This window comes from Jaculus jaculus, chromosome 12, assembly GCF_020740685.1.
Source record: "Jaculus jaculus isolate mJacJac1 chromosome 12, mJacJac1.mat.Y.cur, whole genome shotgun sequence".
In the NCBI taxonomy this organism is placed as follows: domain Eukaryota; kingdom Metazoa; phylum Chordata; class Mammalia; order Rodentia; family Dipodidae; genus Jaculus; species Jaculus jaculus.
The window spans coordinates 108,716,299-108,739,731 of record NC_059113.1 but is presented as its reverse complement, the minus strand read 5'-3'; the positions used below and the strand labels follow the sequence as shown (position 1 = coordinate 108,739,731).

The 23,433-nt window shown below is 46.2% G+C and overlaps 1 protein-coding gene across 1 annotated transcript in view; it reads left to right on the top strand.

The window, feature by feature from the left end:
* The window catches only part of Mindy4b (MINDY family member 4B), a 32,979-nt gene extending 10,876 nt beyond the window's left edge, over positions 1–22,103 (top strand). The window contains exons 6-12 of the mRNA XM_045130644.1: positions 940–1,105; positions 1,824–1,889; positions 4,954–5,024; positions 7,485–7,557; positions 8,191–8,352; positions 19,644–19,824; positions 21,961–22,103. Of these exons, the coding sequence (XP_044986579.1) occupies positions 940–1,105; positions 1,824–1,889; positions 4,954–5,024; positions 7,485–7,557; positions 8,191–8,352; positions 19,644–19,824; positions 21,961–22,103 (862 nt within the window). The remainder of the gene's footprint in view (positions 1–939; positions 1,106–1,823; positions 1,890–4,953; positions 5,025–7,484; positions 7,558–8,190; positions 8,353–19,643; positions 19,825–21,960) is intronic.
* Positions 22,104–23,433: the final 1,330 nt, after the last annotated feature.

Genomic DNA, 23,433 nt, shown 5'->3' with positions numbered 1-23,433 from the left:
CAGTTGGGAAAACTAAATGTGCGAGTGTGTGAGGGAAAGTCTCCATGGGACTGAAATGTGGGGAGAAAGCTGTGGAGTCAATGTAAGAAGAGGGTTTGCAAAGTGAACCCTGTGGAAATAAAACTGCAAGGATGGGGCTGAAGAGATGGCCCAGTGGTTAAGGTGCTTTCCTATAATTCCTAAAGACCTGGGTTCAATTCCCCAGTACCCACATAGAGCCAGATGCACAAAGTGGTGTGTGCATGCATCCGTTTGCAATGGCTAAAGACCCTGGTGTGCCCATTCTCTCTCTTCTTTCTCTTTCTCTATCCTTGCAAATATATAAATAAAATTATTTATAAAAATAAAAACAAGCACTTGGGAGGCAGAAGTCAGAGGATCACCATGAGCTCAAGACTACCCTGAGAGTACATAGTAAATTCAAGGTCAGCCTGGGCTAGAGTGAGACCCTACCTCAAAAAACAAAAGCAAAAATAAACATAAATTTAAACCAGTCGTGGTGGCGCATGCCTTTAATCCCAGCACTTGGGAGGCAGGGGTAAGAGGATTGCCGAGAATTCGAGACCACCCTAAGACTACATAGTGAAGTCCAGGCCAGCCTGGGCTAGAGTGAGACCCTTACCTTGGAAAAACAAAAATAAATAAATTTAAAACCTCAAGGCTACATAGGCAGGCTGTGTAAGCAGGCTAACGTGTCCAGGTGACCTTTTGCGGGGTGCAGAGAGCACAGGGCTGGTGTGAGGGCTCGCAGGTGAGACACGCCAGCATTGCTGAGGGAAGTCATATGCTGCTGCCACCAGGCCCCTCAGCCGTGATCTCATATGGCAAGCTGAAAGGGGCACCAATCAGACATCTGCTACGTCCAGAAAACAACATTAATTTGGGGGTTTCAGCCCACGGACAGGTGACTGGTCACTCTTCTGTCTTCCTCCCCTGCAGTTTGTATGACCTGAGCCAGCGGGCTCAGGAGCAAGCCCTGGCCGTGGTGCTGGCTGGCATCCTGTGGGCTGCAGGGGCATCTCGGAAAGCCGTTGTCTGCCTTGTCACCAAGGGCACCCACATCACTTCAGTTCTGGACTACTCTGTTAACAATTTCACTGAGAGGGTAAGCGCTCCCCACCTATTCTGTTTCTAACGATGATTGTTAAGGAACCGGGTCATTCTGAGAACAAGAAAGGGCCGAACAAGGGAAAAAGAAGCCTGTCTCTCCCTCCCCCAACACCATGACCCACTCCACACGTGGGCATGGAGGCAGAACCCCACTCATGACCTGGCATGACCAGAGGCACCTTCCAAAGAAAAACGCCCAGGGCTGAAGTGGTCCAACACGGCCAAAGCCTAGAATTCACCACAAATTAGGAATGGCCCACAGCTGAACTGGAGGTATAGCTCGGTGGTATTGATTTATAAAAATAAGCTCTTGGGAGACAGGGGTAGGAGGGTCACCATGAGTTCGAGACTACCCTGAGACTACATAGTATTATATATTCACATCTGAAATCATGAACTGTATGAACATATTCACTGTCTTAAACCCTACCTGAGGGGGGGGGGGGAACTACCTGTTATTTTGCTTCATATTACTAAGATTTCATACCTATTTAAAACTGAGGAATATAACAGGGATACCCATAGCCAGCCATGTTTACCATGTCTGCTTTATATGCCCTTTTAAGATAACATGCTAGTTTTTAGCAATGTGATTTTGCAATGAAACAAAAAAGAAAAACCTCCCTTGAGCTACTGAAAGCAAGCACAGTGACATCTCTTAAAGGTGCCTTTAATCTTCCTTTTCACATGTACTTTCTATGCCTGATTTACAGCTCCAGCTGTTTGAATGTTCAGAGAAAGAAACCACTGAGAAATTCATCTATGATCATTTACGATGTGTAAGTGTTTAAATGTTAGGGTAATTCCTTTATGTTGAAATGATCATCCAGGGATCTTCTCGCTTTTACAAAGCATATTTCTAATGATGCTTGTTAAGAAAACCAGGTCATTGTGAGGACTAAGAAAGGGCAGAACCAGAGAAAGAGAAGCCTGCCTCTCCCTCCCCCAACCTCTAAAGAGGCCAGATCACACAGAGACCCACTCAAGGATGCCTCCTTTTCTTTGGCTAATCAGCCCCAGAGAACAATGCCTGAGAAGGCATACACCAGGATTTCTTTTATGGAAAGAGAAAGTGGTAAAGCAGGCTTACCTCACCTAATGGATAAAAAAACAAGGACAGAAAGCGACGTCTAAGCTGTGCTGAAGACCATTCACAGTGACTTCAAGGAAATGACGTCTGGCCTGGCTTCCACCTCGTGGAATGGCACCTTGCACACAATGTCCGCTGCTGCGGATATTGTACACACTGACTCTCTGGAGTCAAGAGGGGACAGGGACAAGGGAGTGGATAATAACGGTTTAAAAAATACATATATGGAAGGTATTTTTTAAGACTGATCTGCAGAGGGAAAAAAAGAAAGCTGATTTTCTGAAGAAATTTGCAGTGTGAAAACAGCACAATTATCATGATAATCATGGAGCCCAAAGCTGCAGGTGAGTGAGTGCAGGGAAGGAGAAAGGACTGAGGAAGCTCCATTCTTCTCTCCAGCACCAGAGGCGGAAAACTGAAAACTCGCCTGAGTCCTTAGACGCACAGTGGCTCCGTGGATTTGGTTAAAGTAACGGATGCAGGTTGAGGTGAGAGGATCAGAGTTGAGGTCATAGACAGACTTCCCAGCCAAAGCCAAAGACGTGAGCTGCCCTACATACTAAGGTCCTAAGTGAATGTGACTCCGTGCTGCAGGGGGACCAGGCTCACGAGCCAAGACCTATGTCAAGCAGAACCAAGCTGACCAGGACCCTGTGGGAAAGGCTGGCACCATTTCCTGTGTGATGGGAAGCCTGGTAGCATATATATCCCCCATTGAGTGCTTTTCCCCTGAGGTGGGACCACACATTGTAGTCAGCACCCCTAAACCCAAACCCACTTACGATCAACATGCGTCAATTTCATGTCCCACCTCATTTACACAGAGATCTCGAGCTGGAGGTCTGAGTGCTACACATGGGCCGGAGGACCACAGGTATCGGTTGAATTTTGTTCTCACAAAAAGATAAGCTGGGGTTCTGCTTGCTACTCTGTGCCATATGCAGACTGAAAGTACCTACGGATGCAACCTTATCTGCACATAGGGTCTTTAGGGGCTACAGAGATGGCTTAGGGTTTTGGAGGCACTTGCCTCCAAAGTCAAAGGACTCTAGTATGCACATACAGCCAGATGCACAAAGTGGCTAGAGGCCTTGGTGTAACCATATTCTTTCTCTCTGCCTCTCTCTTAAATAAACAAACAATAAAATATATAAAATTAAGAACATAGAAAAGAAAATAGGGTCTTTGAAGTTGCATCAAGTTAACGAGAGATCATTCTGGAATAGCTGTAATCCAGTGACTGGCATCTTTATATGAAGGAAATTGTGGATACTATTGTAATGTATGAGCTAGCCAAGGCTAGCTGAGTCATGGGCCAAAATATGCCAGTGACTACCAGCAAAATGAAGGGAAATGTAGGAAGGATCCTCCCACAGACTCCTTACAAGGTAGTGAGGGCCTTCTGAGGACGCAGCTCCTCTCTGAACCTTGATTTCAGACTTTTAGTCTCGAGAGCTCTGAGAAGACAAACCCTTATTATTTTAAGGCATTCAAAATTCTGATAATTTGTGATGGCAGCCTTGGGAAACCAATTTGCATATCACATTCAATCTGTAGCATGGTGATACATTTCTTCTGAATCATTTGTAAAGTAATTTTTGACACTGTCATGTATTTTGGTCATATGCACCGTTATCATCCCTGGTCCCCCTTCTACTCCCACTGAACCCTCCTGTCCTTCTTTCCAACTAGTGCCTCCTACTGTGCCACCTGTTTCCTTTCCTTCCTTTCTTTTCTAACCCACTGAGTTTAACTCAGGTTGTTTGCACGGGCTGGGCGTGGGTTTTTTGCCAGAGCAGGGACTGCTCCACTGAAGAAAACGACCCTCCCCCCCACCCCAGCAACTCCCCACAGCTTCCGTTCTTGACCCTTGAATCTGGGAGCATCAAAAACAGTCAGGAGGACTGGAGAGATGGCTCAGCAGTTAAGCGCTTGCCTGTGAAGCCTAAGGACCCTGATTTGAGGCTCGATTCCCCAGGTCCCACGTTAGCCAGATGCACAAGGGGGCGCACTCATCTGGAGTTCCTTTGCAGTGGCTGGAGGCCCTGGCACGCCCATTCTCTCTCTCTCTCTGACTCTTTTTCTGTCTGTAGCTCTTAAATAAATAAACAAAAAAAAAAAACCAGTCAGGAAATTCCACATTAAAGTTAAAATCCTGGATCTTTGGCTTTTCCTAGAGATCACATATCCCCTTCAGTGAGTTTGAAACAGCAGTAATGCATCCAACAAAAGCAGAGCAGAGCCTTAGAAAGGATCAGATGCTGATGAGGATTAGGAGCAAGACCGCTCTTCCCCGGCAGGCAGTTAGCTGGGGTCTGACCCACGGAGACACAGAGGCACCTTCTCCTATGGCATGACTAAAACCCACATCGGATCCAGCCTCAGCCAAGGCAGTGGAGGGCAACAGCGCCTCAGCCACAACGTGCTGTTTCTTCCTCAACCTCAGAGGCTCGGCCGTGAGCTCGGTCAATGGGCTCCAGAGCCCCAGCCCCGCGGGCCTCCCCACACACCTGAGCCTGCGCCGTGGCCAGGGCTGAGAGAGTTACTGGGAATTAGAGAGCCAGCACACATTGACGACAAGAGGATGCTGGGGCCAGTGACCGCGAAGACACAGAGGAGCAGGGAGAGGTCCGCTCTTCCAGTCACCAGGGGCTAAGGACTTCTCACACACGCAAGACCGAGAAGCCATACCCACGGGTGTATGCTATACCTGCATTGCTTTTAGGCAAAAATGTTTGTCTTCTTTTTCACAGTTCAAAGGAGCAGGAAGCCACGGTGTCATCCTCTTCCTCTACAGCCTGGTCTTCTCCAGAACCTTTGAGAGGTAAGTCCTATAAAAACGCCCATGTGGCCATTTCTAAAGGCTTGGGGGCACATAAATGATGGCTTCTCGGGCTGGAACATACCCTCGTTCCCCATGTTGGAGTGCGAGAGCACAGTATTTGGCATGCCCTTCTCTTAGGTTGCTGTGACAAGCAGATGCCATCCATGAACCCCATATACTTCGTTACTTTAGATCCTCAATAAAATAGGCCCTCACGTGTCTCTACGAGATGCAAGGCTCTATTTTGGCACTAATAAAAGTATAAATAAAAGAGGGCAAGGCCCTGAGATCTGGAGGTTCCATTCAGAGAAAGACAACAGTTACACTTGGAGACACTGGGCAAGAATCAGGTGGCACTTAACGTGCCAGGAGTGATGCAAAGATAACGAGCCTTCCTGGATACTAGAGTTAGGGTCCTGACAGACACGTGGCCAGAGAAGGCTGCACAAAAGAGTGGTCTCAGTGAGAGGAGAGAGAGGGCTCCAGGAGGTAAGAATTACAAACCCGGAAGTTGTGTTCCTGGAATGTGTCTTCACATACCACTGTCATGTGGGCCTCTTACTTACATGTTTTTCTTTAAGTCAACATGTATTTTTTGAGGAAAGCCCAACAGACTGCCCCTTTTTTCAACCAACTTTAAAAGTCCCCATAGACTTTATCAATTCCAATAATGTTCATATATCCCCATAATCCAAGGTTTTTTAACTGAACCATAATACCAAAAAAAAAAAAAAAAAAAAAAACCGCAAAGGCACAGAATTAACATTCACACTGAAAAACATGGCATTGAGTATAGCAAAGAAACATTCAGCCAATACAAGATTTAAAACAACCAGGGCAAACATTAAACTCTATCTCCAAGTCCAACAACTCTAGCCAGTGACAAATCTCCAAGTCTGATAATTCTAACCAGCAACAAGTCTCTGGGGTTCCAATTCTGCACCGCCAACTAGGCTACTCACAGTCCTGGAAAACTTCATCTGGGGTCGGCAGCTTTCTTTAGCAGCCATCTCGTGGTCCCAAAATCTCCACTGGGTCTCACTGCAACCCATAGTCCATCTGCATGGCTCCATCAGGTCTCCATGCAGGCAATCCTGCTTCACACTGCCCATGGACATTTCCAAGACACAAGACCGTGTTGCAAACTCAATGACCCTCTCTTTCCTGCATTTCTTATATGCCACAATACCAGGTAGGGTGCCAATTTGTTAATCCAGAGGGGGAATAAAGCAGACTTTAAAGAACAGGATACTCCTTGAGCACTTAGGCCCCTTCAAAAGAGTTGACATTCTTCCTGTTGTCCCAGTGCAGGTCAGCTGGCCCAACCTCAAACATTGTATGTAATCTCACAATTGCAGCTGAACAGGCAGCAGTTCATCCAAAGATTTTTTATTTGTGTGTGTGTCATATTCCTCTGCTCACACTAGTTCATTTATATGCAAGGCAATCCTGCACAAGTTCTCAGGACGCAGACATAACAGCAATCTTCTCACACAAACTGCTAGCTCAGTCCAAGCAAAGCTCTTTCTCACCCTCATAAGCCAAACCTCACAGTCCATGGTTCTTACTGCATTCAAGTCTTTCAACTCTGACCACAATAGTCCAGCAAGCTGTACTTACAGCACTGCAAGACATCTCTTAGGCCAAGGTTTCAAGTCCTTCCACATTCCTCTTGAAAATCAACTCCAAAAGGCCAAAGCCACACAGTCAGGTGTCTTGCAGCAAATGACCCCACTCCTTGGTACCACTCGATTGTTGCAGTCAGGTTTGAATTGCTGGCAAAAATCACCCAACCAATAGCAGCTTTGAGGGGTGGGGGGCACTTTATTTTGGCTTACAGACTCCATAATGGCAGGGGGAAAATGATGGCATGAGCAGAAGGTGAACATCACCTCCTGGGCAACATAAAGTGGACAATAGCAACAAGAGAGTGTGCCCCAAGCTGCCTTTTTTTACACGAGAGTGAAAGGGAGAGAGAGAGAGAGAATTGGCACACCAGGGCCCCCAGCCACTTCAATTGAACTCCAGCGTGTGTGCCACTTGTGCCCGTGTGTGGCCTTACACACTTGCCTCACTGTCCATCTGGCTTACTCAGGATCTGGAGAGCCAAACATGAGTCCTTAGGCCTTGCAGGCAAGTGCCTTAACCACTAAGTCTTGTCTCCAGTCTTCAATGAACATGTATTTAAGTAGGGGCATATTCCTAATATTCTGCCCATTGATATTCACTAGTATTGACTTCAATATGAATAAATAAGCAAGAGCTTTAAGTGAGCTGCTGTGCTAAAGATAAAATATGTTAGACGGGTGTTGGTGGAGCAGACCTGAAATGTTATTTCTAGCTGTATCAGCTTTCCTGGTGAAATTGTGTGAGGAACGTGACGCTGAGCTCTCCTTACTGTGGCCCTGCCCGGTGTGATCACTGTTTCTGACCCAATGCTAACGAGTCCCCATGCCGCAGGCTTCAGGACGACCTAGATACCAGCACGCCTCACCTCCTGCAACCCAGTGCTGGCCGCTTCCTGTGCAGGCAGGTGGGTGAGGAGCTGTTGTGGCATGTGCGTGAGGCTTGTTTTCTGAGTCGACCTTCTCTGTTTCTGCACAGTGATGATCGTGTCTGTGAAAGACTTCCTCAGAATCTGTCTCCCAGTTTCCTAGCTCACCCTTGAAAGGCCGATGTCTCGAGATCCTAGAACTGTTAGCAAATATCTTGACAAGGCTCACCAGGAATCCCTAGTACTGAGAGACAAGTGCTATAAAAACACCTTAGCTCGCTGCTTCTTAAATCACAAAAGAAACCACATTTAAAAGAAATGTAGAAACGGAAAGCAATGAAGCGGGGAAGTTCCAGGGTAAGGCTCAAAAAAAAAAGCAAATAAACTTATTTTAACTTGACCAAATGCTTCACATATATATGTGGGTATGTATGCATGTATATGTATATATATTTAGAAGTATGTTTGCATGATTTTATTTTCTTTCTTTTTAGTAAAAATGATGATTTTTCATGGTTATGTGTCTGTGAGTTTGAAACCAGAGCCTTGTGCAGGCCAGGCAAGGATGCTATCAGTGAGCTTGCCCACTTTTCAATGATTTTTTTTTTAAAGAAAAAAATTAAGCCTTTATTTCTACTCAAAATGTAAATATTTATCAACTATGCCATCCAGGCCGTTCTAAACATGATTTTGACTGGAAAAGCGTGTCCAAATGTCTTCAATGGCTGTGAGGAAGGAAAGTCCCAGGAGACATTACGTGGAGTCCTGACCCGAAGTGACGTCGGCTACTTGCAGTGGGGAACAAACGCTGCGGAAAGTGACCAGACCTCGCAGGTGAGTCCCACAAGCAAATGTGCTTCTGCCATCACCTCCACAAACAGAATGCCAGTATTCTGACATTAGTGTGTGTGTGTGTGTGTGTGTGTAATGCGTGGTGTGGTGTGTTAGGTATGCACACGTATGTGTTCTGATACATGCATGCCTTGTGTGTGCATGCAGAGGGGAACTTTGGGTGCCCATCTCCATTGCCATCTGTGTACTTCCTTGAGATGGGGTCTCTCCCTCAACCTAGAGCTGCTGTTCTGGTCAATGAGCCCCAACTATTTTCTGATTCTGCTCCCCTGCCTATGAACTAGGTTTATGGATATGCATAACTGCAGCCAGCATTTTACATAGGTTCTGAGGAGTCAGTCTTGAGCTCTCCTAAGCCCTCATGCTTAAGCAGCAATTAATCTTAACTGTTGAACCACCTCCCAAGTCCTATTTTGACATTTTTAAAGTCCCTATATTATTTCAAATCTGAGCCTCTATGTTTTTTATTACCTTCTGGTATACCTCTCTCCTCCCTACATACCACACACACGTGCATGCACACACACTCAGAGTCTAAATAGAAATACCCAAGTCTATTTGCTTCATGTCTTATATCATATATTTTAATGTCTATAAAGTATGTAAAGTCATACATGAAATCATCTTTTAAAACAATGTTTGAAGTACACAGATAAATAGACGTTTCCCTTCTTCCCCAGGCAGCTACAGGTCCCCTTTACTGAAATACTGCCAGCTAATGGGTGTCCCTTCGTTACTTAAATGAATGAGAGCATGCATCACATGGGAAAGGGGGGCCCCGCTTACGAGGCCCTGGCACAAACATTATCAGCCCAAAGGATTTATGACCTCTGACATCCAGAGTAAAATGCACCATAGGAAAGAAAACCGTAGAATTCATTAGAGAGGCTGAGAAAGCCAATGCATTCATTTCAAGACACAAATCAAAGCGACTTTGTGACAGTTTCACAAAGGATTCCTTTCCAGGCAGGGCAGGGCCAATCTGGTGGAAAGTAGGACCTCTCCGGAGTGAGCTTGAAGCCAGCTAGGGAGCTCCAGGAGCCTTCCATGCCCAACCGCCCCAACCACGAAGGGCAAGCAATGCCCGCTCAGCGCCACCCTAAGCCTCTGCTCAAAAGATCATTCTGGGTACAGGCTTCTTATCCACAGGGTGCCCTGTAGCAGTGACCTTCTCTTTGCTGGCGCAAAACACCCAACCAGCAACAGCTATGGAAGGAAAGGGTTTACTTCAAGCTCAGAGTGTTGAGGGGAAGCTTTGTCATAGAGGAGAAGGTATGGCAACCAGCTCACATCTTCACACATCACTGCAGAGAGCGAGCAGCCGCGTGAGCTAGCTGGGCGGGACTAGCAAACCTCAGGGCCACTCCCAGCGCACACCTCCTCCGGCAGGGCTCCACCTTCTAAAGGCTCCGCCAGCTGGGGACTAAGTAGGAGGTTTAAACACACCTGACACTGGAGGCCGTGGGAGACATTTCACATTCAAACTTCCACATATCTCTACTATCTAAAACCTACCTGTCTTCTCCCCTCGCTACTGTACGCTAGTCACAAAACCAACATCTCACATATATGTCTGAATGTCATCAAGAAAAGAGTGTCTGGGATGGAGAGATTGCTTAGTGGTTAAGGCACTTCCTGTGAAGCCTAAGGACCCAGGTTCAATTCCCCAGTACCCACGTAAGTCTGGACTTCACTTGCAGTGGTTAGAGGCCTTGGCATGTCCATTCTCTCTCTCTCTCTCTCTCTCTCTCTCTCTCTCTCTCTCTCTCTCATCTCTCTGTGTCAAATAAATTAATAATATATATAAAGAAAATAGTGTCTACCCATGGAAGAATTGGTGTATTTCATGTGCAAATATGCTTTAAATGATTCCTTATTGTTCCTAAAGTGTGTAATCTCTGTCCATTAGAAATAACACATAAAATAAGGGAAATTGGCCTGGGAAGATGGCTCAGTTGTTAAAGGTGCTTACTTGCAAAGAGTGCTGGCCTAGGTTCAATTCCCATATGCACACATGTGCAAATAAATAATTTTTTAAACCCCACAATTGATCCTAGAGTGCAGTGAGGGCTAAAACCCTCTTTCCCCACCAGGGCTTCCTGGCCTCACAGCACTGTGGAGGTATTTCTTTGCGTAGTCCATCACCGTGGGCTACCCTGTAAACTGTACACTACTGGGCACAACCCAGAGCTCTCCTCATTAGACACCGGTAGCTTCCCCCTCCAATATGACAGCAAAAAAAATAATAATACCTGCAGACAATTCCAAATACTCCCCAAGGGTCAAGATTACCCCTGGCTGGGAGTCACCATTATACAGGAAGAAGGAATGAAAACTCTCCTGGCTGATGAAATCCGTAGTGCGCAAGCCTGGAAAAGCAGCTAAGTCCACTGAGCTTATGTGGAAGGGTGTGTGTTCTCCCAGTCGGCTTTGGCAAGGTTGACGGCTCTGAGCTCAATTTTAACATCTGCAGCGCTCTGGGAACAAGACCCAGGCTTTATCTTAAGCTCAAATTGAATAAGTGTTTTCAAATCAGCTAAGTCGCACTGAGAAAAGGAATACGCCACCCGGAGCACGCGCCCCTGGGAGACAAGAATTCACAGGCTGCAGCCCTTCTGCTTGTCGCTGGTTTTCCTGGATCTCATTTCTTACACAAGTCAGCTCAGATCAACAGAATGGCTGGATCGTGCTCTAAAGAAAATTACCCACGGAACCAAAAGTATTCTTTAATAGGAGGATGTTTGCTAAGAACTTAAAGCCTGCCAAAAGGCCACAGCACCTAGAAAAAAAATTAAATATAATATAAGCTTTCCTGCCAAGAAAAGGTGATGGTGGACGAGGCCACAGGGCCTCCATCCAAAGGCTTGCTCACCAATTGGAAGTGGACAGAGGCTAGAAACTGACTGAGGTCACTTTAAAATCTGCACAGAAATCAAATCTAGAAGCTTCCAGCTTTGAGGAATGCCACGACCAAGGCTTTTTATCGGTTTTTCCTTGGACTTTGTGATCTCTCCCCAGGGAGAAGCCAGTGAATTGTGCCCGGGGTGAAAATTGCCTGAAATTGTACACTAATGGCTTGAAACCTGAAGACATTTATTGTGTCGTCTCTGTCATGCACTTGGAGTTTTGTCTCAGCAAAAAAAAAAAAAAAAAAAGATATTCAAGAGCAACTGCTAGTTGCTCCTGAAACCTATGAATATGTTAAACACATACTTATAAAGCTGATTTAACCTGCAGGCACTTTTTTATTCTTTTGATATCATCTCATTATTTTGGGATAAAAGCAATCCGTAGCTCCTATAGCACTGAAGTGATTTCACACACACACTCACGTGTGAGTCTCTTACCATCTCTGGTGCATGGCAATTAGTGGAAGTGCACAGGAAGCAGTTTTGTTCATTGCAGAGCTATCAGCCATGAGCTGTGATGCACGTGCCAAGCTTTCTATGGGACCCTTGCAAGGACACCTCACTCCATGAATCCTCACTTCCACTCGAAGTTACAATCGTGTCACTTTAACCCAGTCAGTAGCTTAGTCTTTCACTCTATCGATTGGAAAGGTGTCAGCATCAGGGTTATGACCAGTTCTATCGACATAGCACATGGTCTGCTGACCACATTGTGTTGCCCTCTTGGTTCATTTTCTAATAGATTATATGGAGAGATGGCTTAGCAGTAAGCGCTTGCCTGTGAAGCCTAAGGACCCTGGTTCGAGGCTCAGTTCCCCAGGTCCCACGTTAGCCAGATGCACAAGAGGGCACACGCATCTGGAGTTCGTTTGCAGAGGCTGGAAGCCCTGGCACGCCCATTCTCTCTCTCCCCCCCATCTGTCTTTCTCTCTGTGTCTGTCACTCTCAAATAAATAAAAATTAAAAATAAATAAAATAAATAAATACCAGTTCTTGGAATTTTACACTCCCATGAGCATTTTATTTTTTTTAAATATGTTTACTGTCTTATTTATTTGAGGCAAAGAGACAGAGAGAGTATGAGCATAGCAGGTCCTCCTGCCACTAAAAACAAACTCCAGATGCATGCCCTACTTGGTGCATCTGGCTTTATATGGGTGCTGGGGAATCAAACCCGGCAGTCAGGCTTTGCATGCGAGTGAGTGCCTTTAACCACTGAGCCATCTCTTCAGCCCACGAACACTTTAACAAGTGGCTGCAGAGGTGATCCTCTTCTATAACTGGTAGTATCGGCACTTGGACAGAGTTAAGGGCTGTAAAATGCATGAGGGCTGGGCACAGCGACTTAGAGGTAGATCTGCTGCGTTCCAGGTTAGAGCTGGTGTGAGTGCGCCTGGAGTGTGAACTATGGGAACATGGGCTCTTAACTGCCCCCCCCCCCCACAGCCTGGGCCGATGACGCCTGTCAGGTGTCCATGCATCTCACCCTTAAGACAACAAGCTCAGGTAATCATAGAGGTACTAACCAAAGGATGCATTCGACCTGACCACGGTAGACCCAGGCGTTTAATAGTTCCCCGTGGCCTAGCATGGAATGGAAACACCGTGTCCAGCAGACGCCTGCTGGGGAAAGAAATGGCTCCAGAGCAGCAGTCTGCCTATGGCTGCACCAGAGCCGTTCCACAGCTGGCACTCTCCTTTTGTCCTCCCAGGCATGGCTATGTCCACCCGAGACCCACAAACATACAACTGTGCTCGTGAACGCCTGCAGGGTATTTAGTGACTCCTGCCTAGGGTGTGTGCATTATAAAGTGCAAGAATATTGGGTACATATAATCTGAATGTTAGGTGTATTCACTGATGAGGAAAGCCTAAAATAAGAAGGTGGCTAAGTTCAAAAGGAAACTTAAACGCTGCCTGACAGCTGGGTTCTGTTGCTGAGGTGAAAGCCATCCTGTGCAGCTGCCTTCGTCTTCCCTAAGTCAGTCTTCTCTCACCCGGGGATGAAACTGCAGAGGTTGCAAAAGCATACATCCTCCAGCCCCAATGTCACAGCCCAGTGTGTGAACTTAAAAAACTACAGCTCTCATGAGATGGCATGGCAAGCCCCCCAGAGCCCTCCAGACTGACAGTCTCTGCAGGGAGCAGCCAGCTCCTACAAGCTGAGGCTCTGCTTTAAAGCCTCCCCGTTACTTTTCTATTTGAAGGTACATGTTTGAGTGCGAGGTTCCAATCCCTCGGTGAGAACATAAAGCAGCCGACTGAAGCGCCATCTGGAAAGCCTTCGGAGGTTCCTGTTACCATCACACCTGCCGCTGAGAAGAGAAATCAGCTCTCACGTTGAGAGGGGACTGAAGTCATTTAGATCTTGCCAGAATCCCTCCCACAGCAGCCCTGGCAGCTCCATCTTCCATCCCAGTACCACCCTCTCGCCTCTACATTTCCCCTCCGCAGAGTCTGATGCAAAGAAACCCAATGCTGACGGTGCCCCGTGAAGAAACACTCACTGCTGTCCGACACCAAGGCACTGAGGTTTCCCCACCCCACCCCCAGGCATGATTTAATTTGTCTTTGCAACATGGCTGCAACCCACCCCCCGCCACACACACATGCACACACACACACACACACACACACACACACACACACACACGAGAGAGAGAAGTCACATCAACTTTGTGTTCCAGGTGGCAGAGACGAAAGCCAGGCCATTAACAGTTATGCTCAAGAATCATCACCAGGACAAGAGAGAAGGAAGCAGGTTTCCCACACCTTGCTGGGCTCGGATGACTAGCCTGCGGCACGGGGACTCACAACACGAAGCTTCATGTGAAAAGGCGCAGTCAAGGCACTGTTGTTCTAGACTGCAGAGAGAAAGAATGACATGAACTAGATTCTTGCCCTCCTGGGGCGCACAATCTCTCCAGCTGCCTGTCCCTTCTGGTTTTACAGTGGCTTAAAGGACATATGCCACGTAGGGCCTGATGGCCGCATGCAACACTGAAACTTCCAAGCTTATTACACAATGGGTGAACATACAGAGAAAGGTATTTTATTTATAGTATCACTGGATCACAATTTAGTTCCCTTTTCACCATGGCAACATGCACAAATTCAGAATTGTAGGAATCTCACCAATAAAACATATTTAGAATCCCGCTTGGGTGTGTGCGTGTGTGTGTATGGCTGGTAAACTATGTCTATCCAAACACAAGAGAAATGCTTAAAATGGAATTTTTTAGTCAAATGGCCATGTGGTATGCCAAGAAAAGGGTGGTGGCTCACAGGAAGGGGTGGCAGCTGACGGGAGGCGATCGGAAAGGTCCTCTGTCATGTTTCTGCAGGACGTGGTTTAAGCCACGTGTGTTCTCGGTGGTAAACTTGAGGCTCATCTCTTAGAATTATTACCCAAGACGTCATGACAGTCAGGCCCGACATGTCTGTCTTCCTCACAACCTCTCCAGGCAGGAGCACTCTGCCTGCTCAGTGTGACATCTGGCAGGTTACTGGCGGGGTTGCTAGGTAGTCATATCCTTGCTGTGTCATTTTTCTCCTGTAATAAACTCCTGAGGAGCACTGAGTCTTAGAAGGAGGACTTACATTGTTGCATGAAATCACAATTCTGTGAGGTCCTCCAGCACCTGACAAAGTGCGGTTGAATGCTGGTGGAATTGTGCCTTTTTTTGGTTTTTACAAATATTTCATGCAATGTGTATACATACATACATATATATGTGTGTGTATATATATATATATATATATATATATATACATATATATACATATATATATATATACACATATATATGTATGTATATATACATATATTTACACACACACACGCACACACACACACACACATATATATATATATACATATATACTCTTTCATCCATTCTTCTAGAATTTACAGGAACTTTCACTGATTTAAAATTGGCCACAAATCTGCCAGAATATAAGTGAATTGTATTGCAAATAGCACTCACTAGCCTACTTGGTTTATCCAATTTTTCCAACATTAATCAAAATTAATAATGGGCTAGCTGAGGCTGGAACGATTGCTCAGTGGTGAAGGCACTTGACTTCAAAGCCTAACAACCCCAGTTCAATTCCCCAGTACGTACATAAAGCCAGATGCACAAAGTGATGCATACATCTGGAGTTTGTTTGCAGCAGCTAGAGGTCCTGGCATATCAGTTCTCTTTCTCTCTTATTAAAAAAACTTAAACGTCATTTGCTTAAGGACAATTCTGCCATTTTTCTATGATAACTAAAAGAGACTCATTAAAAAAAAGAAAAGCACCTCTAATTTACCCACAACCAAAGAATTTGAACTGAAGAAAAGTGAAGCAATTTGAAGAGCACTATTAAGAAATAAAAATGTCAACTCATCACCCCTGTGATACCTGCATTTATAACACACCTAATGATTTTTTGAGAGCTACATTTTCCATAAAACAGAATTAATTCCTGTGGTGGTTTGATATGAAATGACCTCCATAGCCTCATGTATCTTGAGCATCTTGAATACTTAGTTCCCAGCTGGTAGCAATTTGGAAGGTGGGATCTTGCTGATGGAGGTGCATTGCTGGGGGAAAGCTTTGGGGTATTATAGCCCAAGAGTTCCCCTTTGCCAAAGCTAGCTCACTCTTGCTACATTCCACCAGCTGATATGACAAGATAGGATGGCCAGCCTTCGCCCTGCCATGCTTTTTCTGCCATGATGAAACTCTGCCCCCCTCAAGACTGTAAGCAGAAATAAATTCTTGCCTTCCATTAGCTGTCTCTGGTAGAGTGTTTTGTCCCAGCAACAACAGTTCCTGAAAAAATAGTATAATTCTGAGAACTCAGAAGGAAAGAAAAGTCAATGGCCAAGTTGGACCTTTCAGTACTCTTCTCAACTTCACGCAGGAGTCTGAGGCATGGCTTGGGACTCACATTTACCTCTGTAAGCAGGAAACCCCAGTGGCTTCATTGGACTGGTCTGGCCATTGTTTTGTGTCTCATTCAAGCCTGGAACTTGGGATCCTCCTGCCTCTGCTTCATGAGTGCTTAGATTATACATGTTTGCCACTACTTCCAGCTGAAGCTTTCCTAACAAGGTTTTTAAAGTTGTTTTAATGAGTCCTAATGTGAAACCCATTTAAAACCATGTGCTTCCCTGATGTAATAACTGGTAGACATAATTTATAAAAATGTACTCTAATATGATGCTTCGAGGCTACTGAAGCATGCAGTGTCACCAGCAGCGGGGAAATGCAGCTCTAATCCCCCTGAGAAAAATGCAGCTCCCAAAATAAACCCTAGGTGGAGTTACCAAGACAGGGAGAACAGTAATTGCATGCTCACATGCTTACTGGAAGGTATGAAAAAGGCAGCAATCAGCACTCTTAATTACCAAGCTGAGAGAAATGGCCCAGGGCCTCTCTGAGAAACCAGCCCTGGTAGCTCTAGACTGGCTGAGACTAAGCATAAATACACCAGCTCAAGCCAGGGAGCCGCGGTGCCCTCGCCATTCCTTTTTATGTTTTATTCACTTATGAGAGGGAGGTAGACACAGAGAGAGGGTGGGTGCGCCAGGGCTTCCAGCCACTGCAAATAACTCTAGACACATGTGCCACCTTGTGCATCTGGCTTACATGGGTACTGGGAAATCAAACCTGGGTCCTTTGGTTTTGCAGACAAGTACCTTAACTGCTAAACTGTCTCTCCAGCCCTGAACTCACCTTTCTTATTATCCATTATAATAGCCAGGCTCCCTAGGTAGCTGATAAAAACTTCAAATACTATATGAGGAACCCCCAGACCTCTTTTCCTATTTGTTTTCTTTTTTTTTTTTTTTGTGTGTGTGTAGTGTGCATGTGTGTGGTGTGGTATGTGTGCTGTATTTACATGTATGTGCCCTTATAGCACCCCATGTGCCCTCCTGTGGCAAGGAGCGATCACTAATGGTGGCTGAGTGGAACATCAGGTGTCCCACTCCATCACATTTCCATCCATTCTTACTTGAGCCAGTCTCTTACTTACTCTGGAGTTGCTATTTTTTGAGCCTCCATGCTTCCCTGGTCTCTGCTCCCTTTTGTGGGTTAGGTTACAGGCATGGTGGTCTAGACCAGCTGCTTATGTGGTATCTGGTATTTGGGATCTAGAAGTTCACACTGGGGTGGTCTCAGGCCTCCATCAGGCCCTGCTGCTTGCGATGGAAGTGCACTCAACCACCGAGCTATCTCTCCAGCTCTCTTTTCCTATTTTACTAGCTATGGCCTTCAAAGTATTCAATAACAGGGAAGTGGCTTTAAGGACCAACAAGGAAAAGAAGGGGAGAGAATGCAATGACCAAAGGGCCAGTGCATGGTGGCTGCACAGTCAGTTCCATCCTTATGCCAGGGCAACTCGAGTGCCCACTTCCTTCTATCCCCAGCCTTAGCCTGTGCTAAGGCCTAAGTCTATCACAACCACTGCCCATGACCCACAGGAACCCCCATCCAATTGTGACCATTGTGGCGCTCATTGAAACTGTCAAGGTCCACACCCACAGCCATCACCGGGCCTGTGCCAGTCCTGTAAACAGTCATCAGGAGTGGGACTGTACCTCTCTTGCTCAACAGTGAGATACATACAAACATCAAAACTCTATAGAGAAGGCAGGGGAAAGGGTGTGGCCGAGAGAACCAAGTCTGGCTTCTGTTGTGGCCCAGGGCAGACGTCAGGGAGGGGAACACAAAGGTTAGACGTACCCAATTTCCACTGATTTCCTCATAGAAGGTGTATAAACCTACAAAACTGTGGGAATTTGCTCTCAGCCACCCAAGGAGAACACTATGCTTGGGCGATTCAGTCAGGGATGGCTGGGGGCACAGTAAGATTTAGAGAGCAAACCTGGCTGTCAATGTATGTCTTGAGAAGAAACTACGGCTGTTCTCCATACTCCTCTTTTGAGAGCACTCACTACCACCTGAACCCTGCATGTTAAAATCTCCTCGTCAAGTTTGTCTTTCCAGGATCCCATAGTTCTAGACCCAGATGCTGCTTCAAACTGGATCCCAGCCAACACCTTTCAACCAACCCTCACTCCCAGCCCCTGGAGCAGGTCTGCGGGCAGTCCTGCACCAGCCATTCCTCACCCACTGCTCCTTCATGGCCCCCTGGGCTGTCTCAGCAGACCAGCAACAGTAGGTAAGGACAGTAAAAAGACCCCAGCCAGATGCTCCGGGTGAAGAAACGCTGACCTCAACTCCCAAGGCTGGTCTTGCTGATCCGTCAGGAGACATGTGGAGGAACCAGCTCATCTAAAGGGAACTGGGGAGCCGTGTGGCTGAACACAACCAGAACTGGAGACTTCTGTGCCCGCCAACAGCTCAACATGTTCCCGTGTCACAGTCTTCTAACCTGTTCCCAAGTCATGCCCAGAGGGTCCCATCTTATCACTGAGAAGCCAGCTCAAAGTCAAGGATGACTTCACACCCGGAGCTACTCTCCCAGTTTTGTCTACGGTCAAGTATTGACCAGTCAGAACCAGTGTGCCAAATGCTTCCCCTGCACTGAAGAACCTACAGGGAGCAAGAGAGCAGCGCCCATAGAAAAACCGATGCAGCCCCCTTCTCCCCGCAGGCTGTTCTTCCAACCAGTGCTGTCTTCACTAACGCACCTTTCTCTACTCTGATCTGGCTGGCTAAGGTGAAATCTTCCCCTGCCTATGGCTCCAGAACACTGCAGACATATTGTCAGTCTACAGGACATACATTCATCTTCCCAACAAATCTGCATGCTAACTTAGAGATGTACATGCGTGTGATGGTGTGTGGCGGTGGTTTGAATATAAAACGCCACCCACAGGCTCAGGTGTTGGAGAACTTAATCTCCACCTGGTGACACTGGAAAGGCTGTGGAACCTTTAGGAGGTAGAACCTTGATGAAGGAAGTAGGTTACTGGGGTGCGGGGGGGGGGTGTTGGCCCAGCACCACTTGCTGGTTCTTCCTCTGTTTCCCATCTGCCACTGTGATGACATGATGAGCTGGCATCTGCTCCCACCACTATGCCGTCCCTGCCATGAAAGGTCCCCTCAAAACGGGAAACCAAATTCAACCACTTCCCTTCTGTAAGTTACCTCTGGTCAGATTTTTGTCCACAGCAATATAACTGATACGTCGTGTTTCCCACACTTTCTTCTATAGCTTAGAATTCATACGGGTAATGCCGCTAGAAACCAGACACCCGCTATAGGAAATATTTCCCTGTCTGGGCACAAATGCCATGCGTCATACCGCCCTGCACACCCCAAGTGTCTGATGGTGGCCCATCAGGCTCTCTCACAAGGTGGCAGAAATCTATGCATTTCTCTGCATTTTCCTTTGCCATTGCAGGTGGGCAGCATGTTGAAGACTCCCAGGTTTCCTGTTTGGCTGTGCAACATCAATGGGAAGTACGGCGTCTTGTTTAGCACAAACAAGCTGCTCTTGTCAGACTGGAAGATGGAGCGTCTCTTTGATCTGCACTTTTACGGTGGCCAGCCCTCACAGAAGAAGCCTGTGCATCTTACAGTAGGTGAGTGTCTCAGACTCCAATTGTCGGTGCTTTTCACACTCAGACACGTGGCTGACACCATCTAACAGCTGTGTGGATATTCATGCCAGCTTTCCAAGAAAATGCTTTGCCTCCATTTCTGAAATGAAACCCTACATAAATCTCATGTGTCTAAATCTAAGCATTGTCCTGTAGGGATGCCTTTACAAATGTGTGTGTGTGTGAGTATGTGTGTGTCTGTGTGTGTGTTTAGAAGTACAGAGAGGGCTAGAAAGGGGTTAAAGCACTTGTCTGCAAAGACTCAGGACCCAGGTTTGATTATCCAGTACTCACATAAGCCAGATGCACAAAGTGGCACATGCATCACCTTGTTTGTTTTCAGTGGCTGAAGGCCTTGACGTGCCTATTCTCTCTCTCTCTCTCTCTCTCTCTCTCTCTCTCTCTCTCTCATTCTATCTTTCTTATTCTCTCTCTCATCTGCCTCTCTCTCAAATAATTAAATAAATTAATTAAATCTAACAAAAGAAAGAAAGAATACAGAGAGGGCTGCAGAGATGGGTCAGTGGTTAAAGGTGCTTGCAAACCGTGCCACCGTGAGTTGATTCCTCAGTACCCATGTACAGCCAGATGCACAACGCAGTTTGTTTGCAGCAATAAGAGGTCCTAGGTGTGCTTGCTTGCTCTCTCTCTCTCTCTCTCTCTCTCTCTGCCTTTCTTTCATCTCAAATAAATAAAGAATTTTAAAATAAAAAAAAAAGAAATAGTATAGAAAAACAAACAACTTTTAGGAAAGAACAAAAACAGAGTAGAGTAAATTTTCTGAAAACCTTCTTCAAGGCCTCTTGTGTTTGAGCATGAGGTAATTAAGGCCCGAGGACAAGCATGGAAAAACAGAACAGCAAGGGTTCCAGTGGCATGTGGCAGTTCTGTCACATGACCAAACACCAGATAATTGTCTAGCAACATAGTCACCAAAGTTAGGGTGCAATTCCTGTTCAAATTAGTTCAAAAAGCATATTGAGGGCATACTGTGTTCCAGCTGATAGGCTACATACACTAGGAAACCCACCACGAGTAAGGTCCAGCAAACCGTAGGAGGCCTGGTCTACCAAGAAGCAGACAGCAGGCAGGCCCGTTGGTTTGCCTTTCAACCCGTTTCTTAAACTCGTGAGGAAAACTGACTAACCTCAAGATGTCTTCAAATCCTGGCACCTTTAACAAGACTAAAGACTGCAGACTGTCTGGACTGACTATCCAATGCACTGGCTCCATTAGGAGCCTGATGACTCTGCGTTAAGTACTTCAAGCCCGGAGATATCTTTCTGTTTTTATCACTACATTCGCAAATGCATCCTAGTGACTATTTATCTGTGCCACTCCTAATTCTTTGTCTTTAACTATGAGAAGTACTCATTAGCCCATTTAACTCAGTGTGACATTGGCAATATGTTCCTTAAGATATATTACCATTCCTATGTCAACTTTCTCCCTTAAGGAAAACATCAGATTTTTTTGTTGCCTTTTTTTAATCAGCTTGAATAGCCCACACATTCTGTTCCCAGTACTGTTTTGGAAGCAACCTAACATTAACCCATCACATTACCGGTAGCCCCACGAAGGAGGTACTATGAGATCTGTTTTTGTTTCAGAATTGCTATATTCAGTTGCCAAATAAATGTGAAAACTGTAGCGATGGATATTTAAAGTACCGTTTCAAATATCAGCTGGCTTGTATGAGACAAACCAAGGCCTTGAAACCAGTTAAACAGACCACACAGAAACTAGATACACAGAATAGATACATGTTCCTTTACAAGAAGGTAGCACATTCCACCCCAAAATCAGTGCATTCTTAGAAGCCTTGACAAGTGATGTGCCTTCTCTCCCTCCCCCCATTCTCTTCCTAATGAAACCCAGGGCACCTGACCCCGAGTCAGACCGTGGTGCGTCCAGTGACATGTGAGCACCCGCATCCCAACCCTCAAGAAGCCAGCTCTCCGCTGACTGCTCTGTGCGGGACGCTTCACCAGGCCAGCTGCCTGACTCTCCTCCACTTAGCTCTGGGCTCACGGCCACTGCGCTCTCTCCCCCCGTGTGCCGCCATCCTTGAGGTGGTCTAAGTGGGCTCAGATGTCAATGCTGGTGCTCTTTCCTTAGACACACACTCCCATCACTGGGAAGGGGCCTACCAGGAGGACAAGCGTGGACCAGGAAGGCGGTTTGCTCCACTGGAAATGGTGATCAGGACCAAGTGGAGAGAGGCCACCATCAACTGGAATGGGACTGCACCTTTCTTCTAAAGAGGAAGCTAGAGATTAATTTGAGTTATAGAACTAATGAGATATAAAATCATAGAGCCATTTAATTTCTCTCATGAGCACCACCAAAAATACCACTGGCTGCCTTTTTCATTTCTCCTCTCTTTGATCCCTCTACATTTGCTGTAGAGAAACATAGGTATGTATATCAGAGCCTATGTGGTCATTCCTTTGTAGTTACTTAAACTGGTTCCTTTATCTGATTCAAAAGATAAAACGAGCTCTCTCCTCTGCATGTTGCTTTCAAATTGGTCTTTTCTTGGTCTGTCTCCATGAGGGTTGAGGGAGGCAGCTCGCTTCCAGTTGAGGGTGAAGTCATCAGGAATGCATCAGCAGCTTGTACTGACAATAAGAGCCCAAACCTTCTCAAAGACCGCCCGGTGTGCAGCGGTCCTTCCCAGAGATGCGTCTCACATGCCCACACAAGCTGGTTCTTGTCACTAAGCTACCAAGTGGGCTTCCTCAGACTTGAAGAACAGGCTATTCCTGGGGGCCGGGGGACTGGCAGCTTGGGCGATAACCTGGAGACAGAGGTAAGCATGGGCATCAGGCTGAAGGTGGCATTCTGCCCACCTGCCTTGCATTTGTTACTTTCTATATGAAGTAGATTAAAAATAATGTCAACAAACATAAACTGAGACAGACATCTCATTTCTACATAATGTAAGATCCTTTGTATAAATAAAAGCTCTTCTTATGTTGATGGTCAAAGAGGAAATCAATTCTTTTAAAAAACGTGGTCTTTCTTTGGTTAAATGCCTACATATTTTCTGAAGAGATGCACGGAGTACATGTGTGTTCTTTCTGAGACAAGTACATGAAAACCACCTAGATACACAGAATAGGTACGTTGTTCTTTCTGAGACATGAGAACCATCTAGAAAGTTTCCCTACCCTCCACCAGATCTGTCAACGCTCAGACTTAGGACTTTGGATTTAAAAAGTGAAGGGGGCTGGAGAGATGGCTTAGCGGTTAAGCGCTTGCCTGTGAAGCCTAAGGACCCCGGTTCAAGGCTCAGTTCCCCAGGTCCCACGTTAGCCAGATGCACAAGGGGGCGCACGCGTCTGGAGTTCATTTGCAGAGGCTGGAAGCCCTGGCGCGCCCATTCTCTCTCTCTCCCTCTATCTGTCTTTCTCTCTGTGTCTGTCTCTCTCAAATAAATAAATAAATAAAAATTAAAAAAAAAAAGTGAAGGTCATGAAGGCTGTAACAAAGACAGCTGGATAAACAACCCGCGGTGTTTGCCTGACATCAGCCCGGTCCTCACAAAGGCATTGTGAAATTCACCTCATTCCGCTATCTAACTTGTTT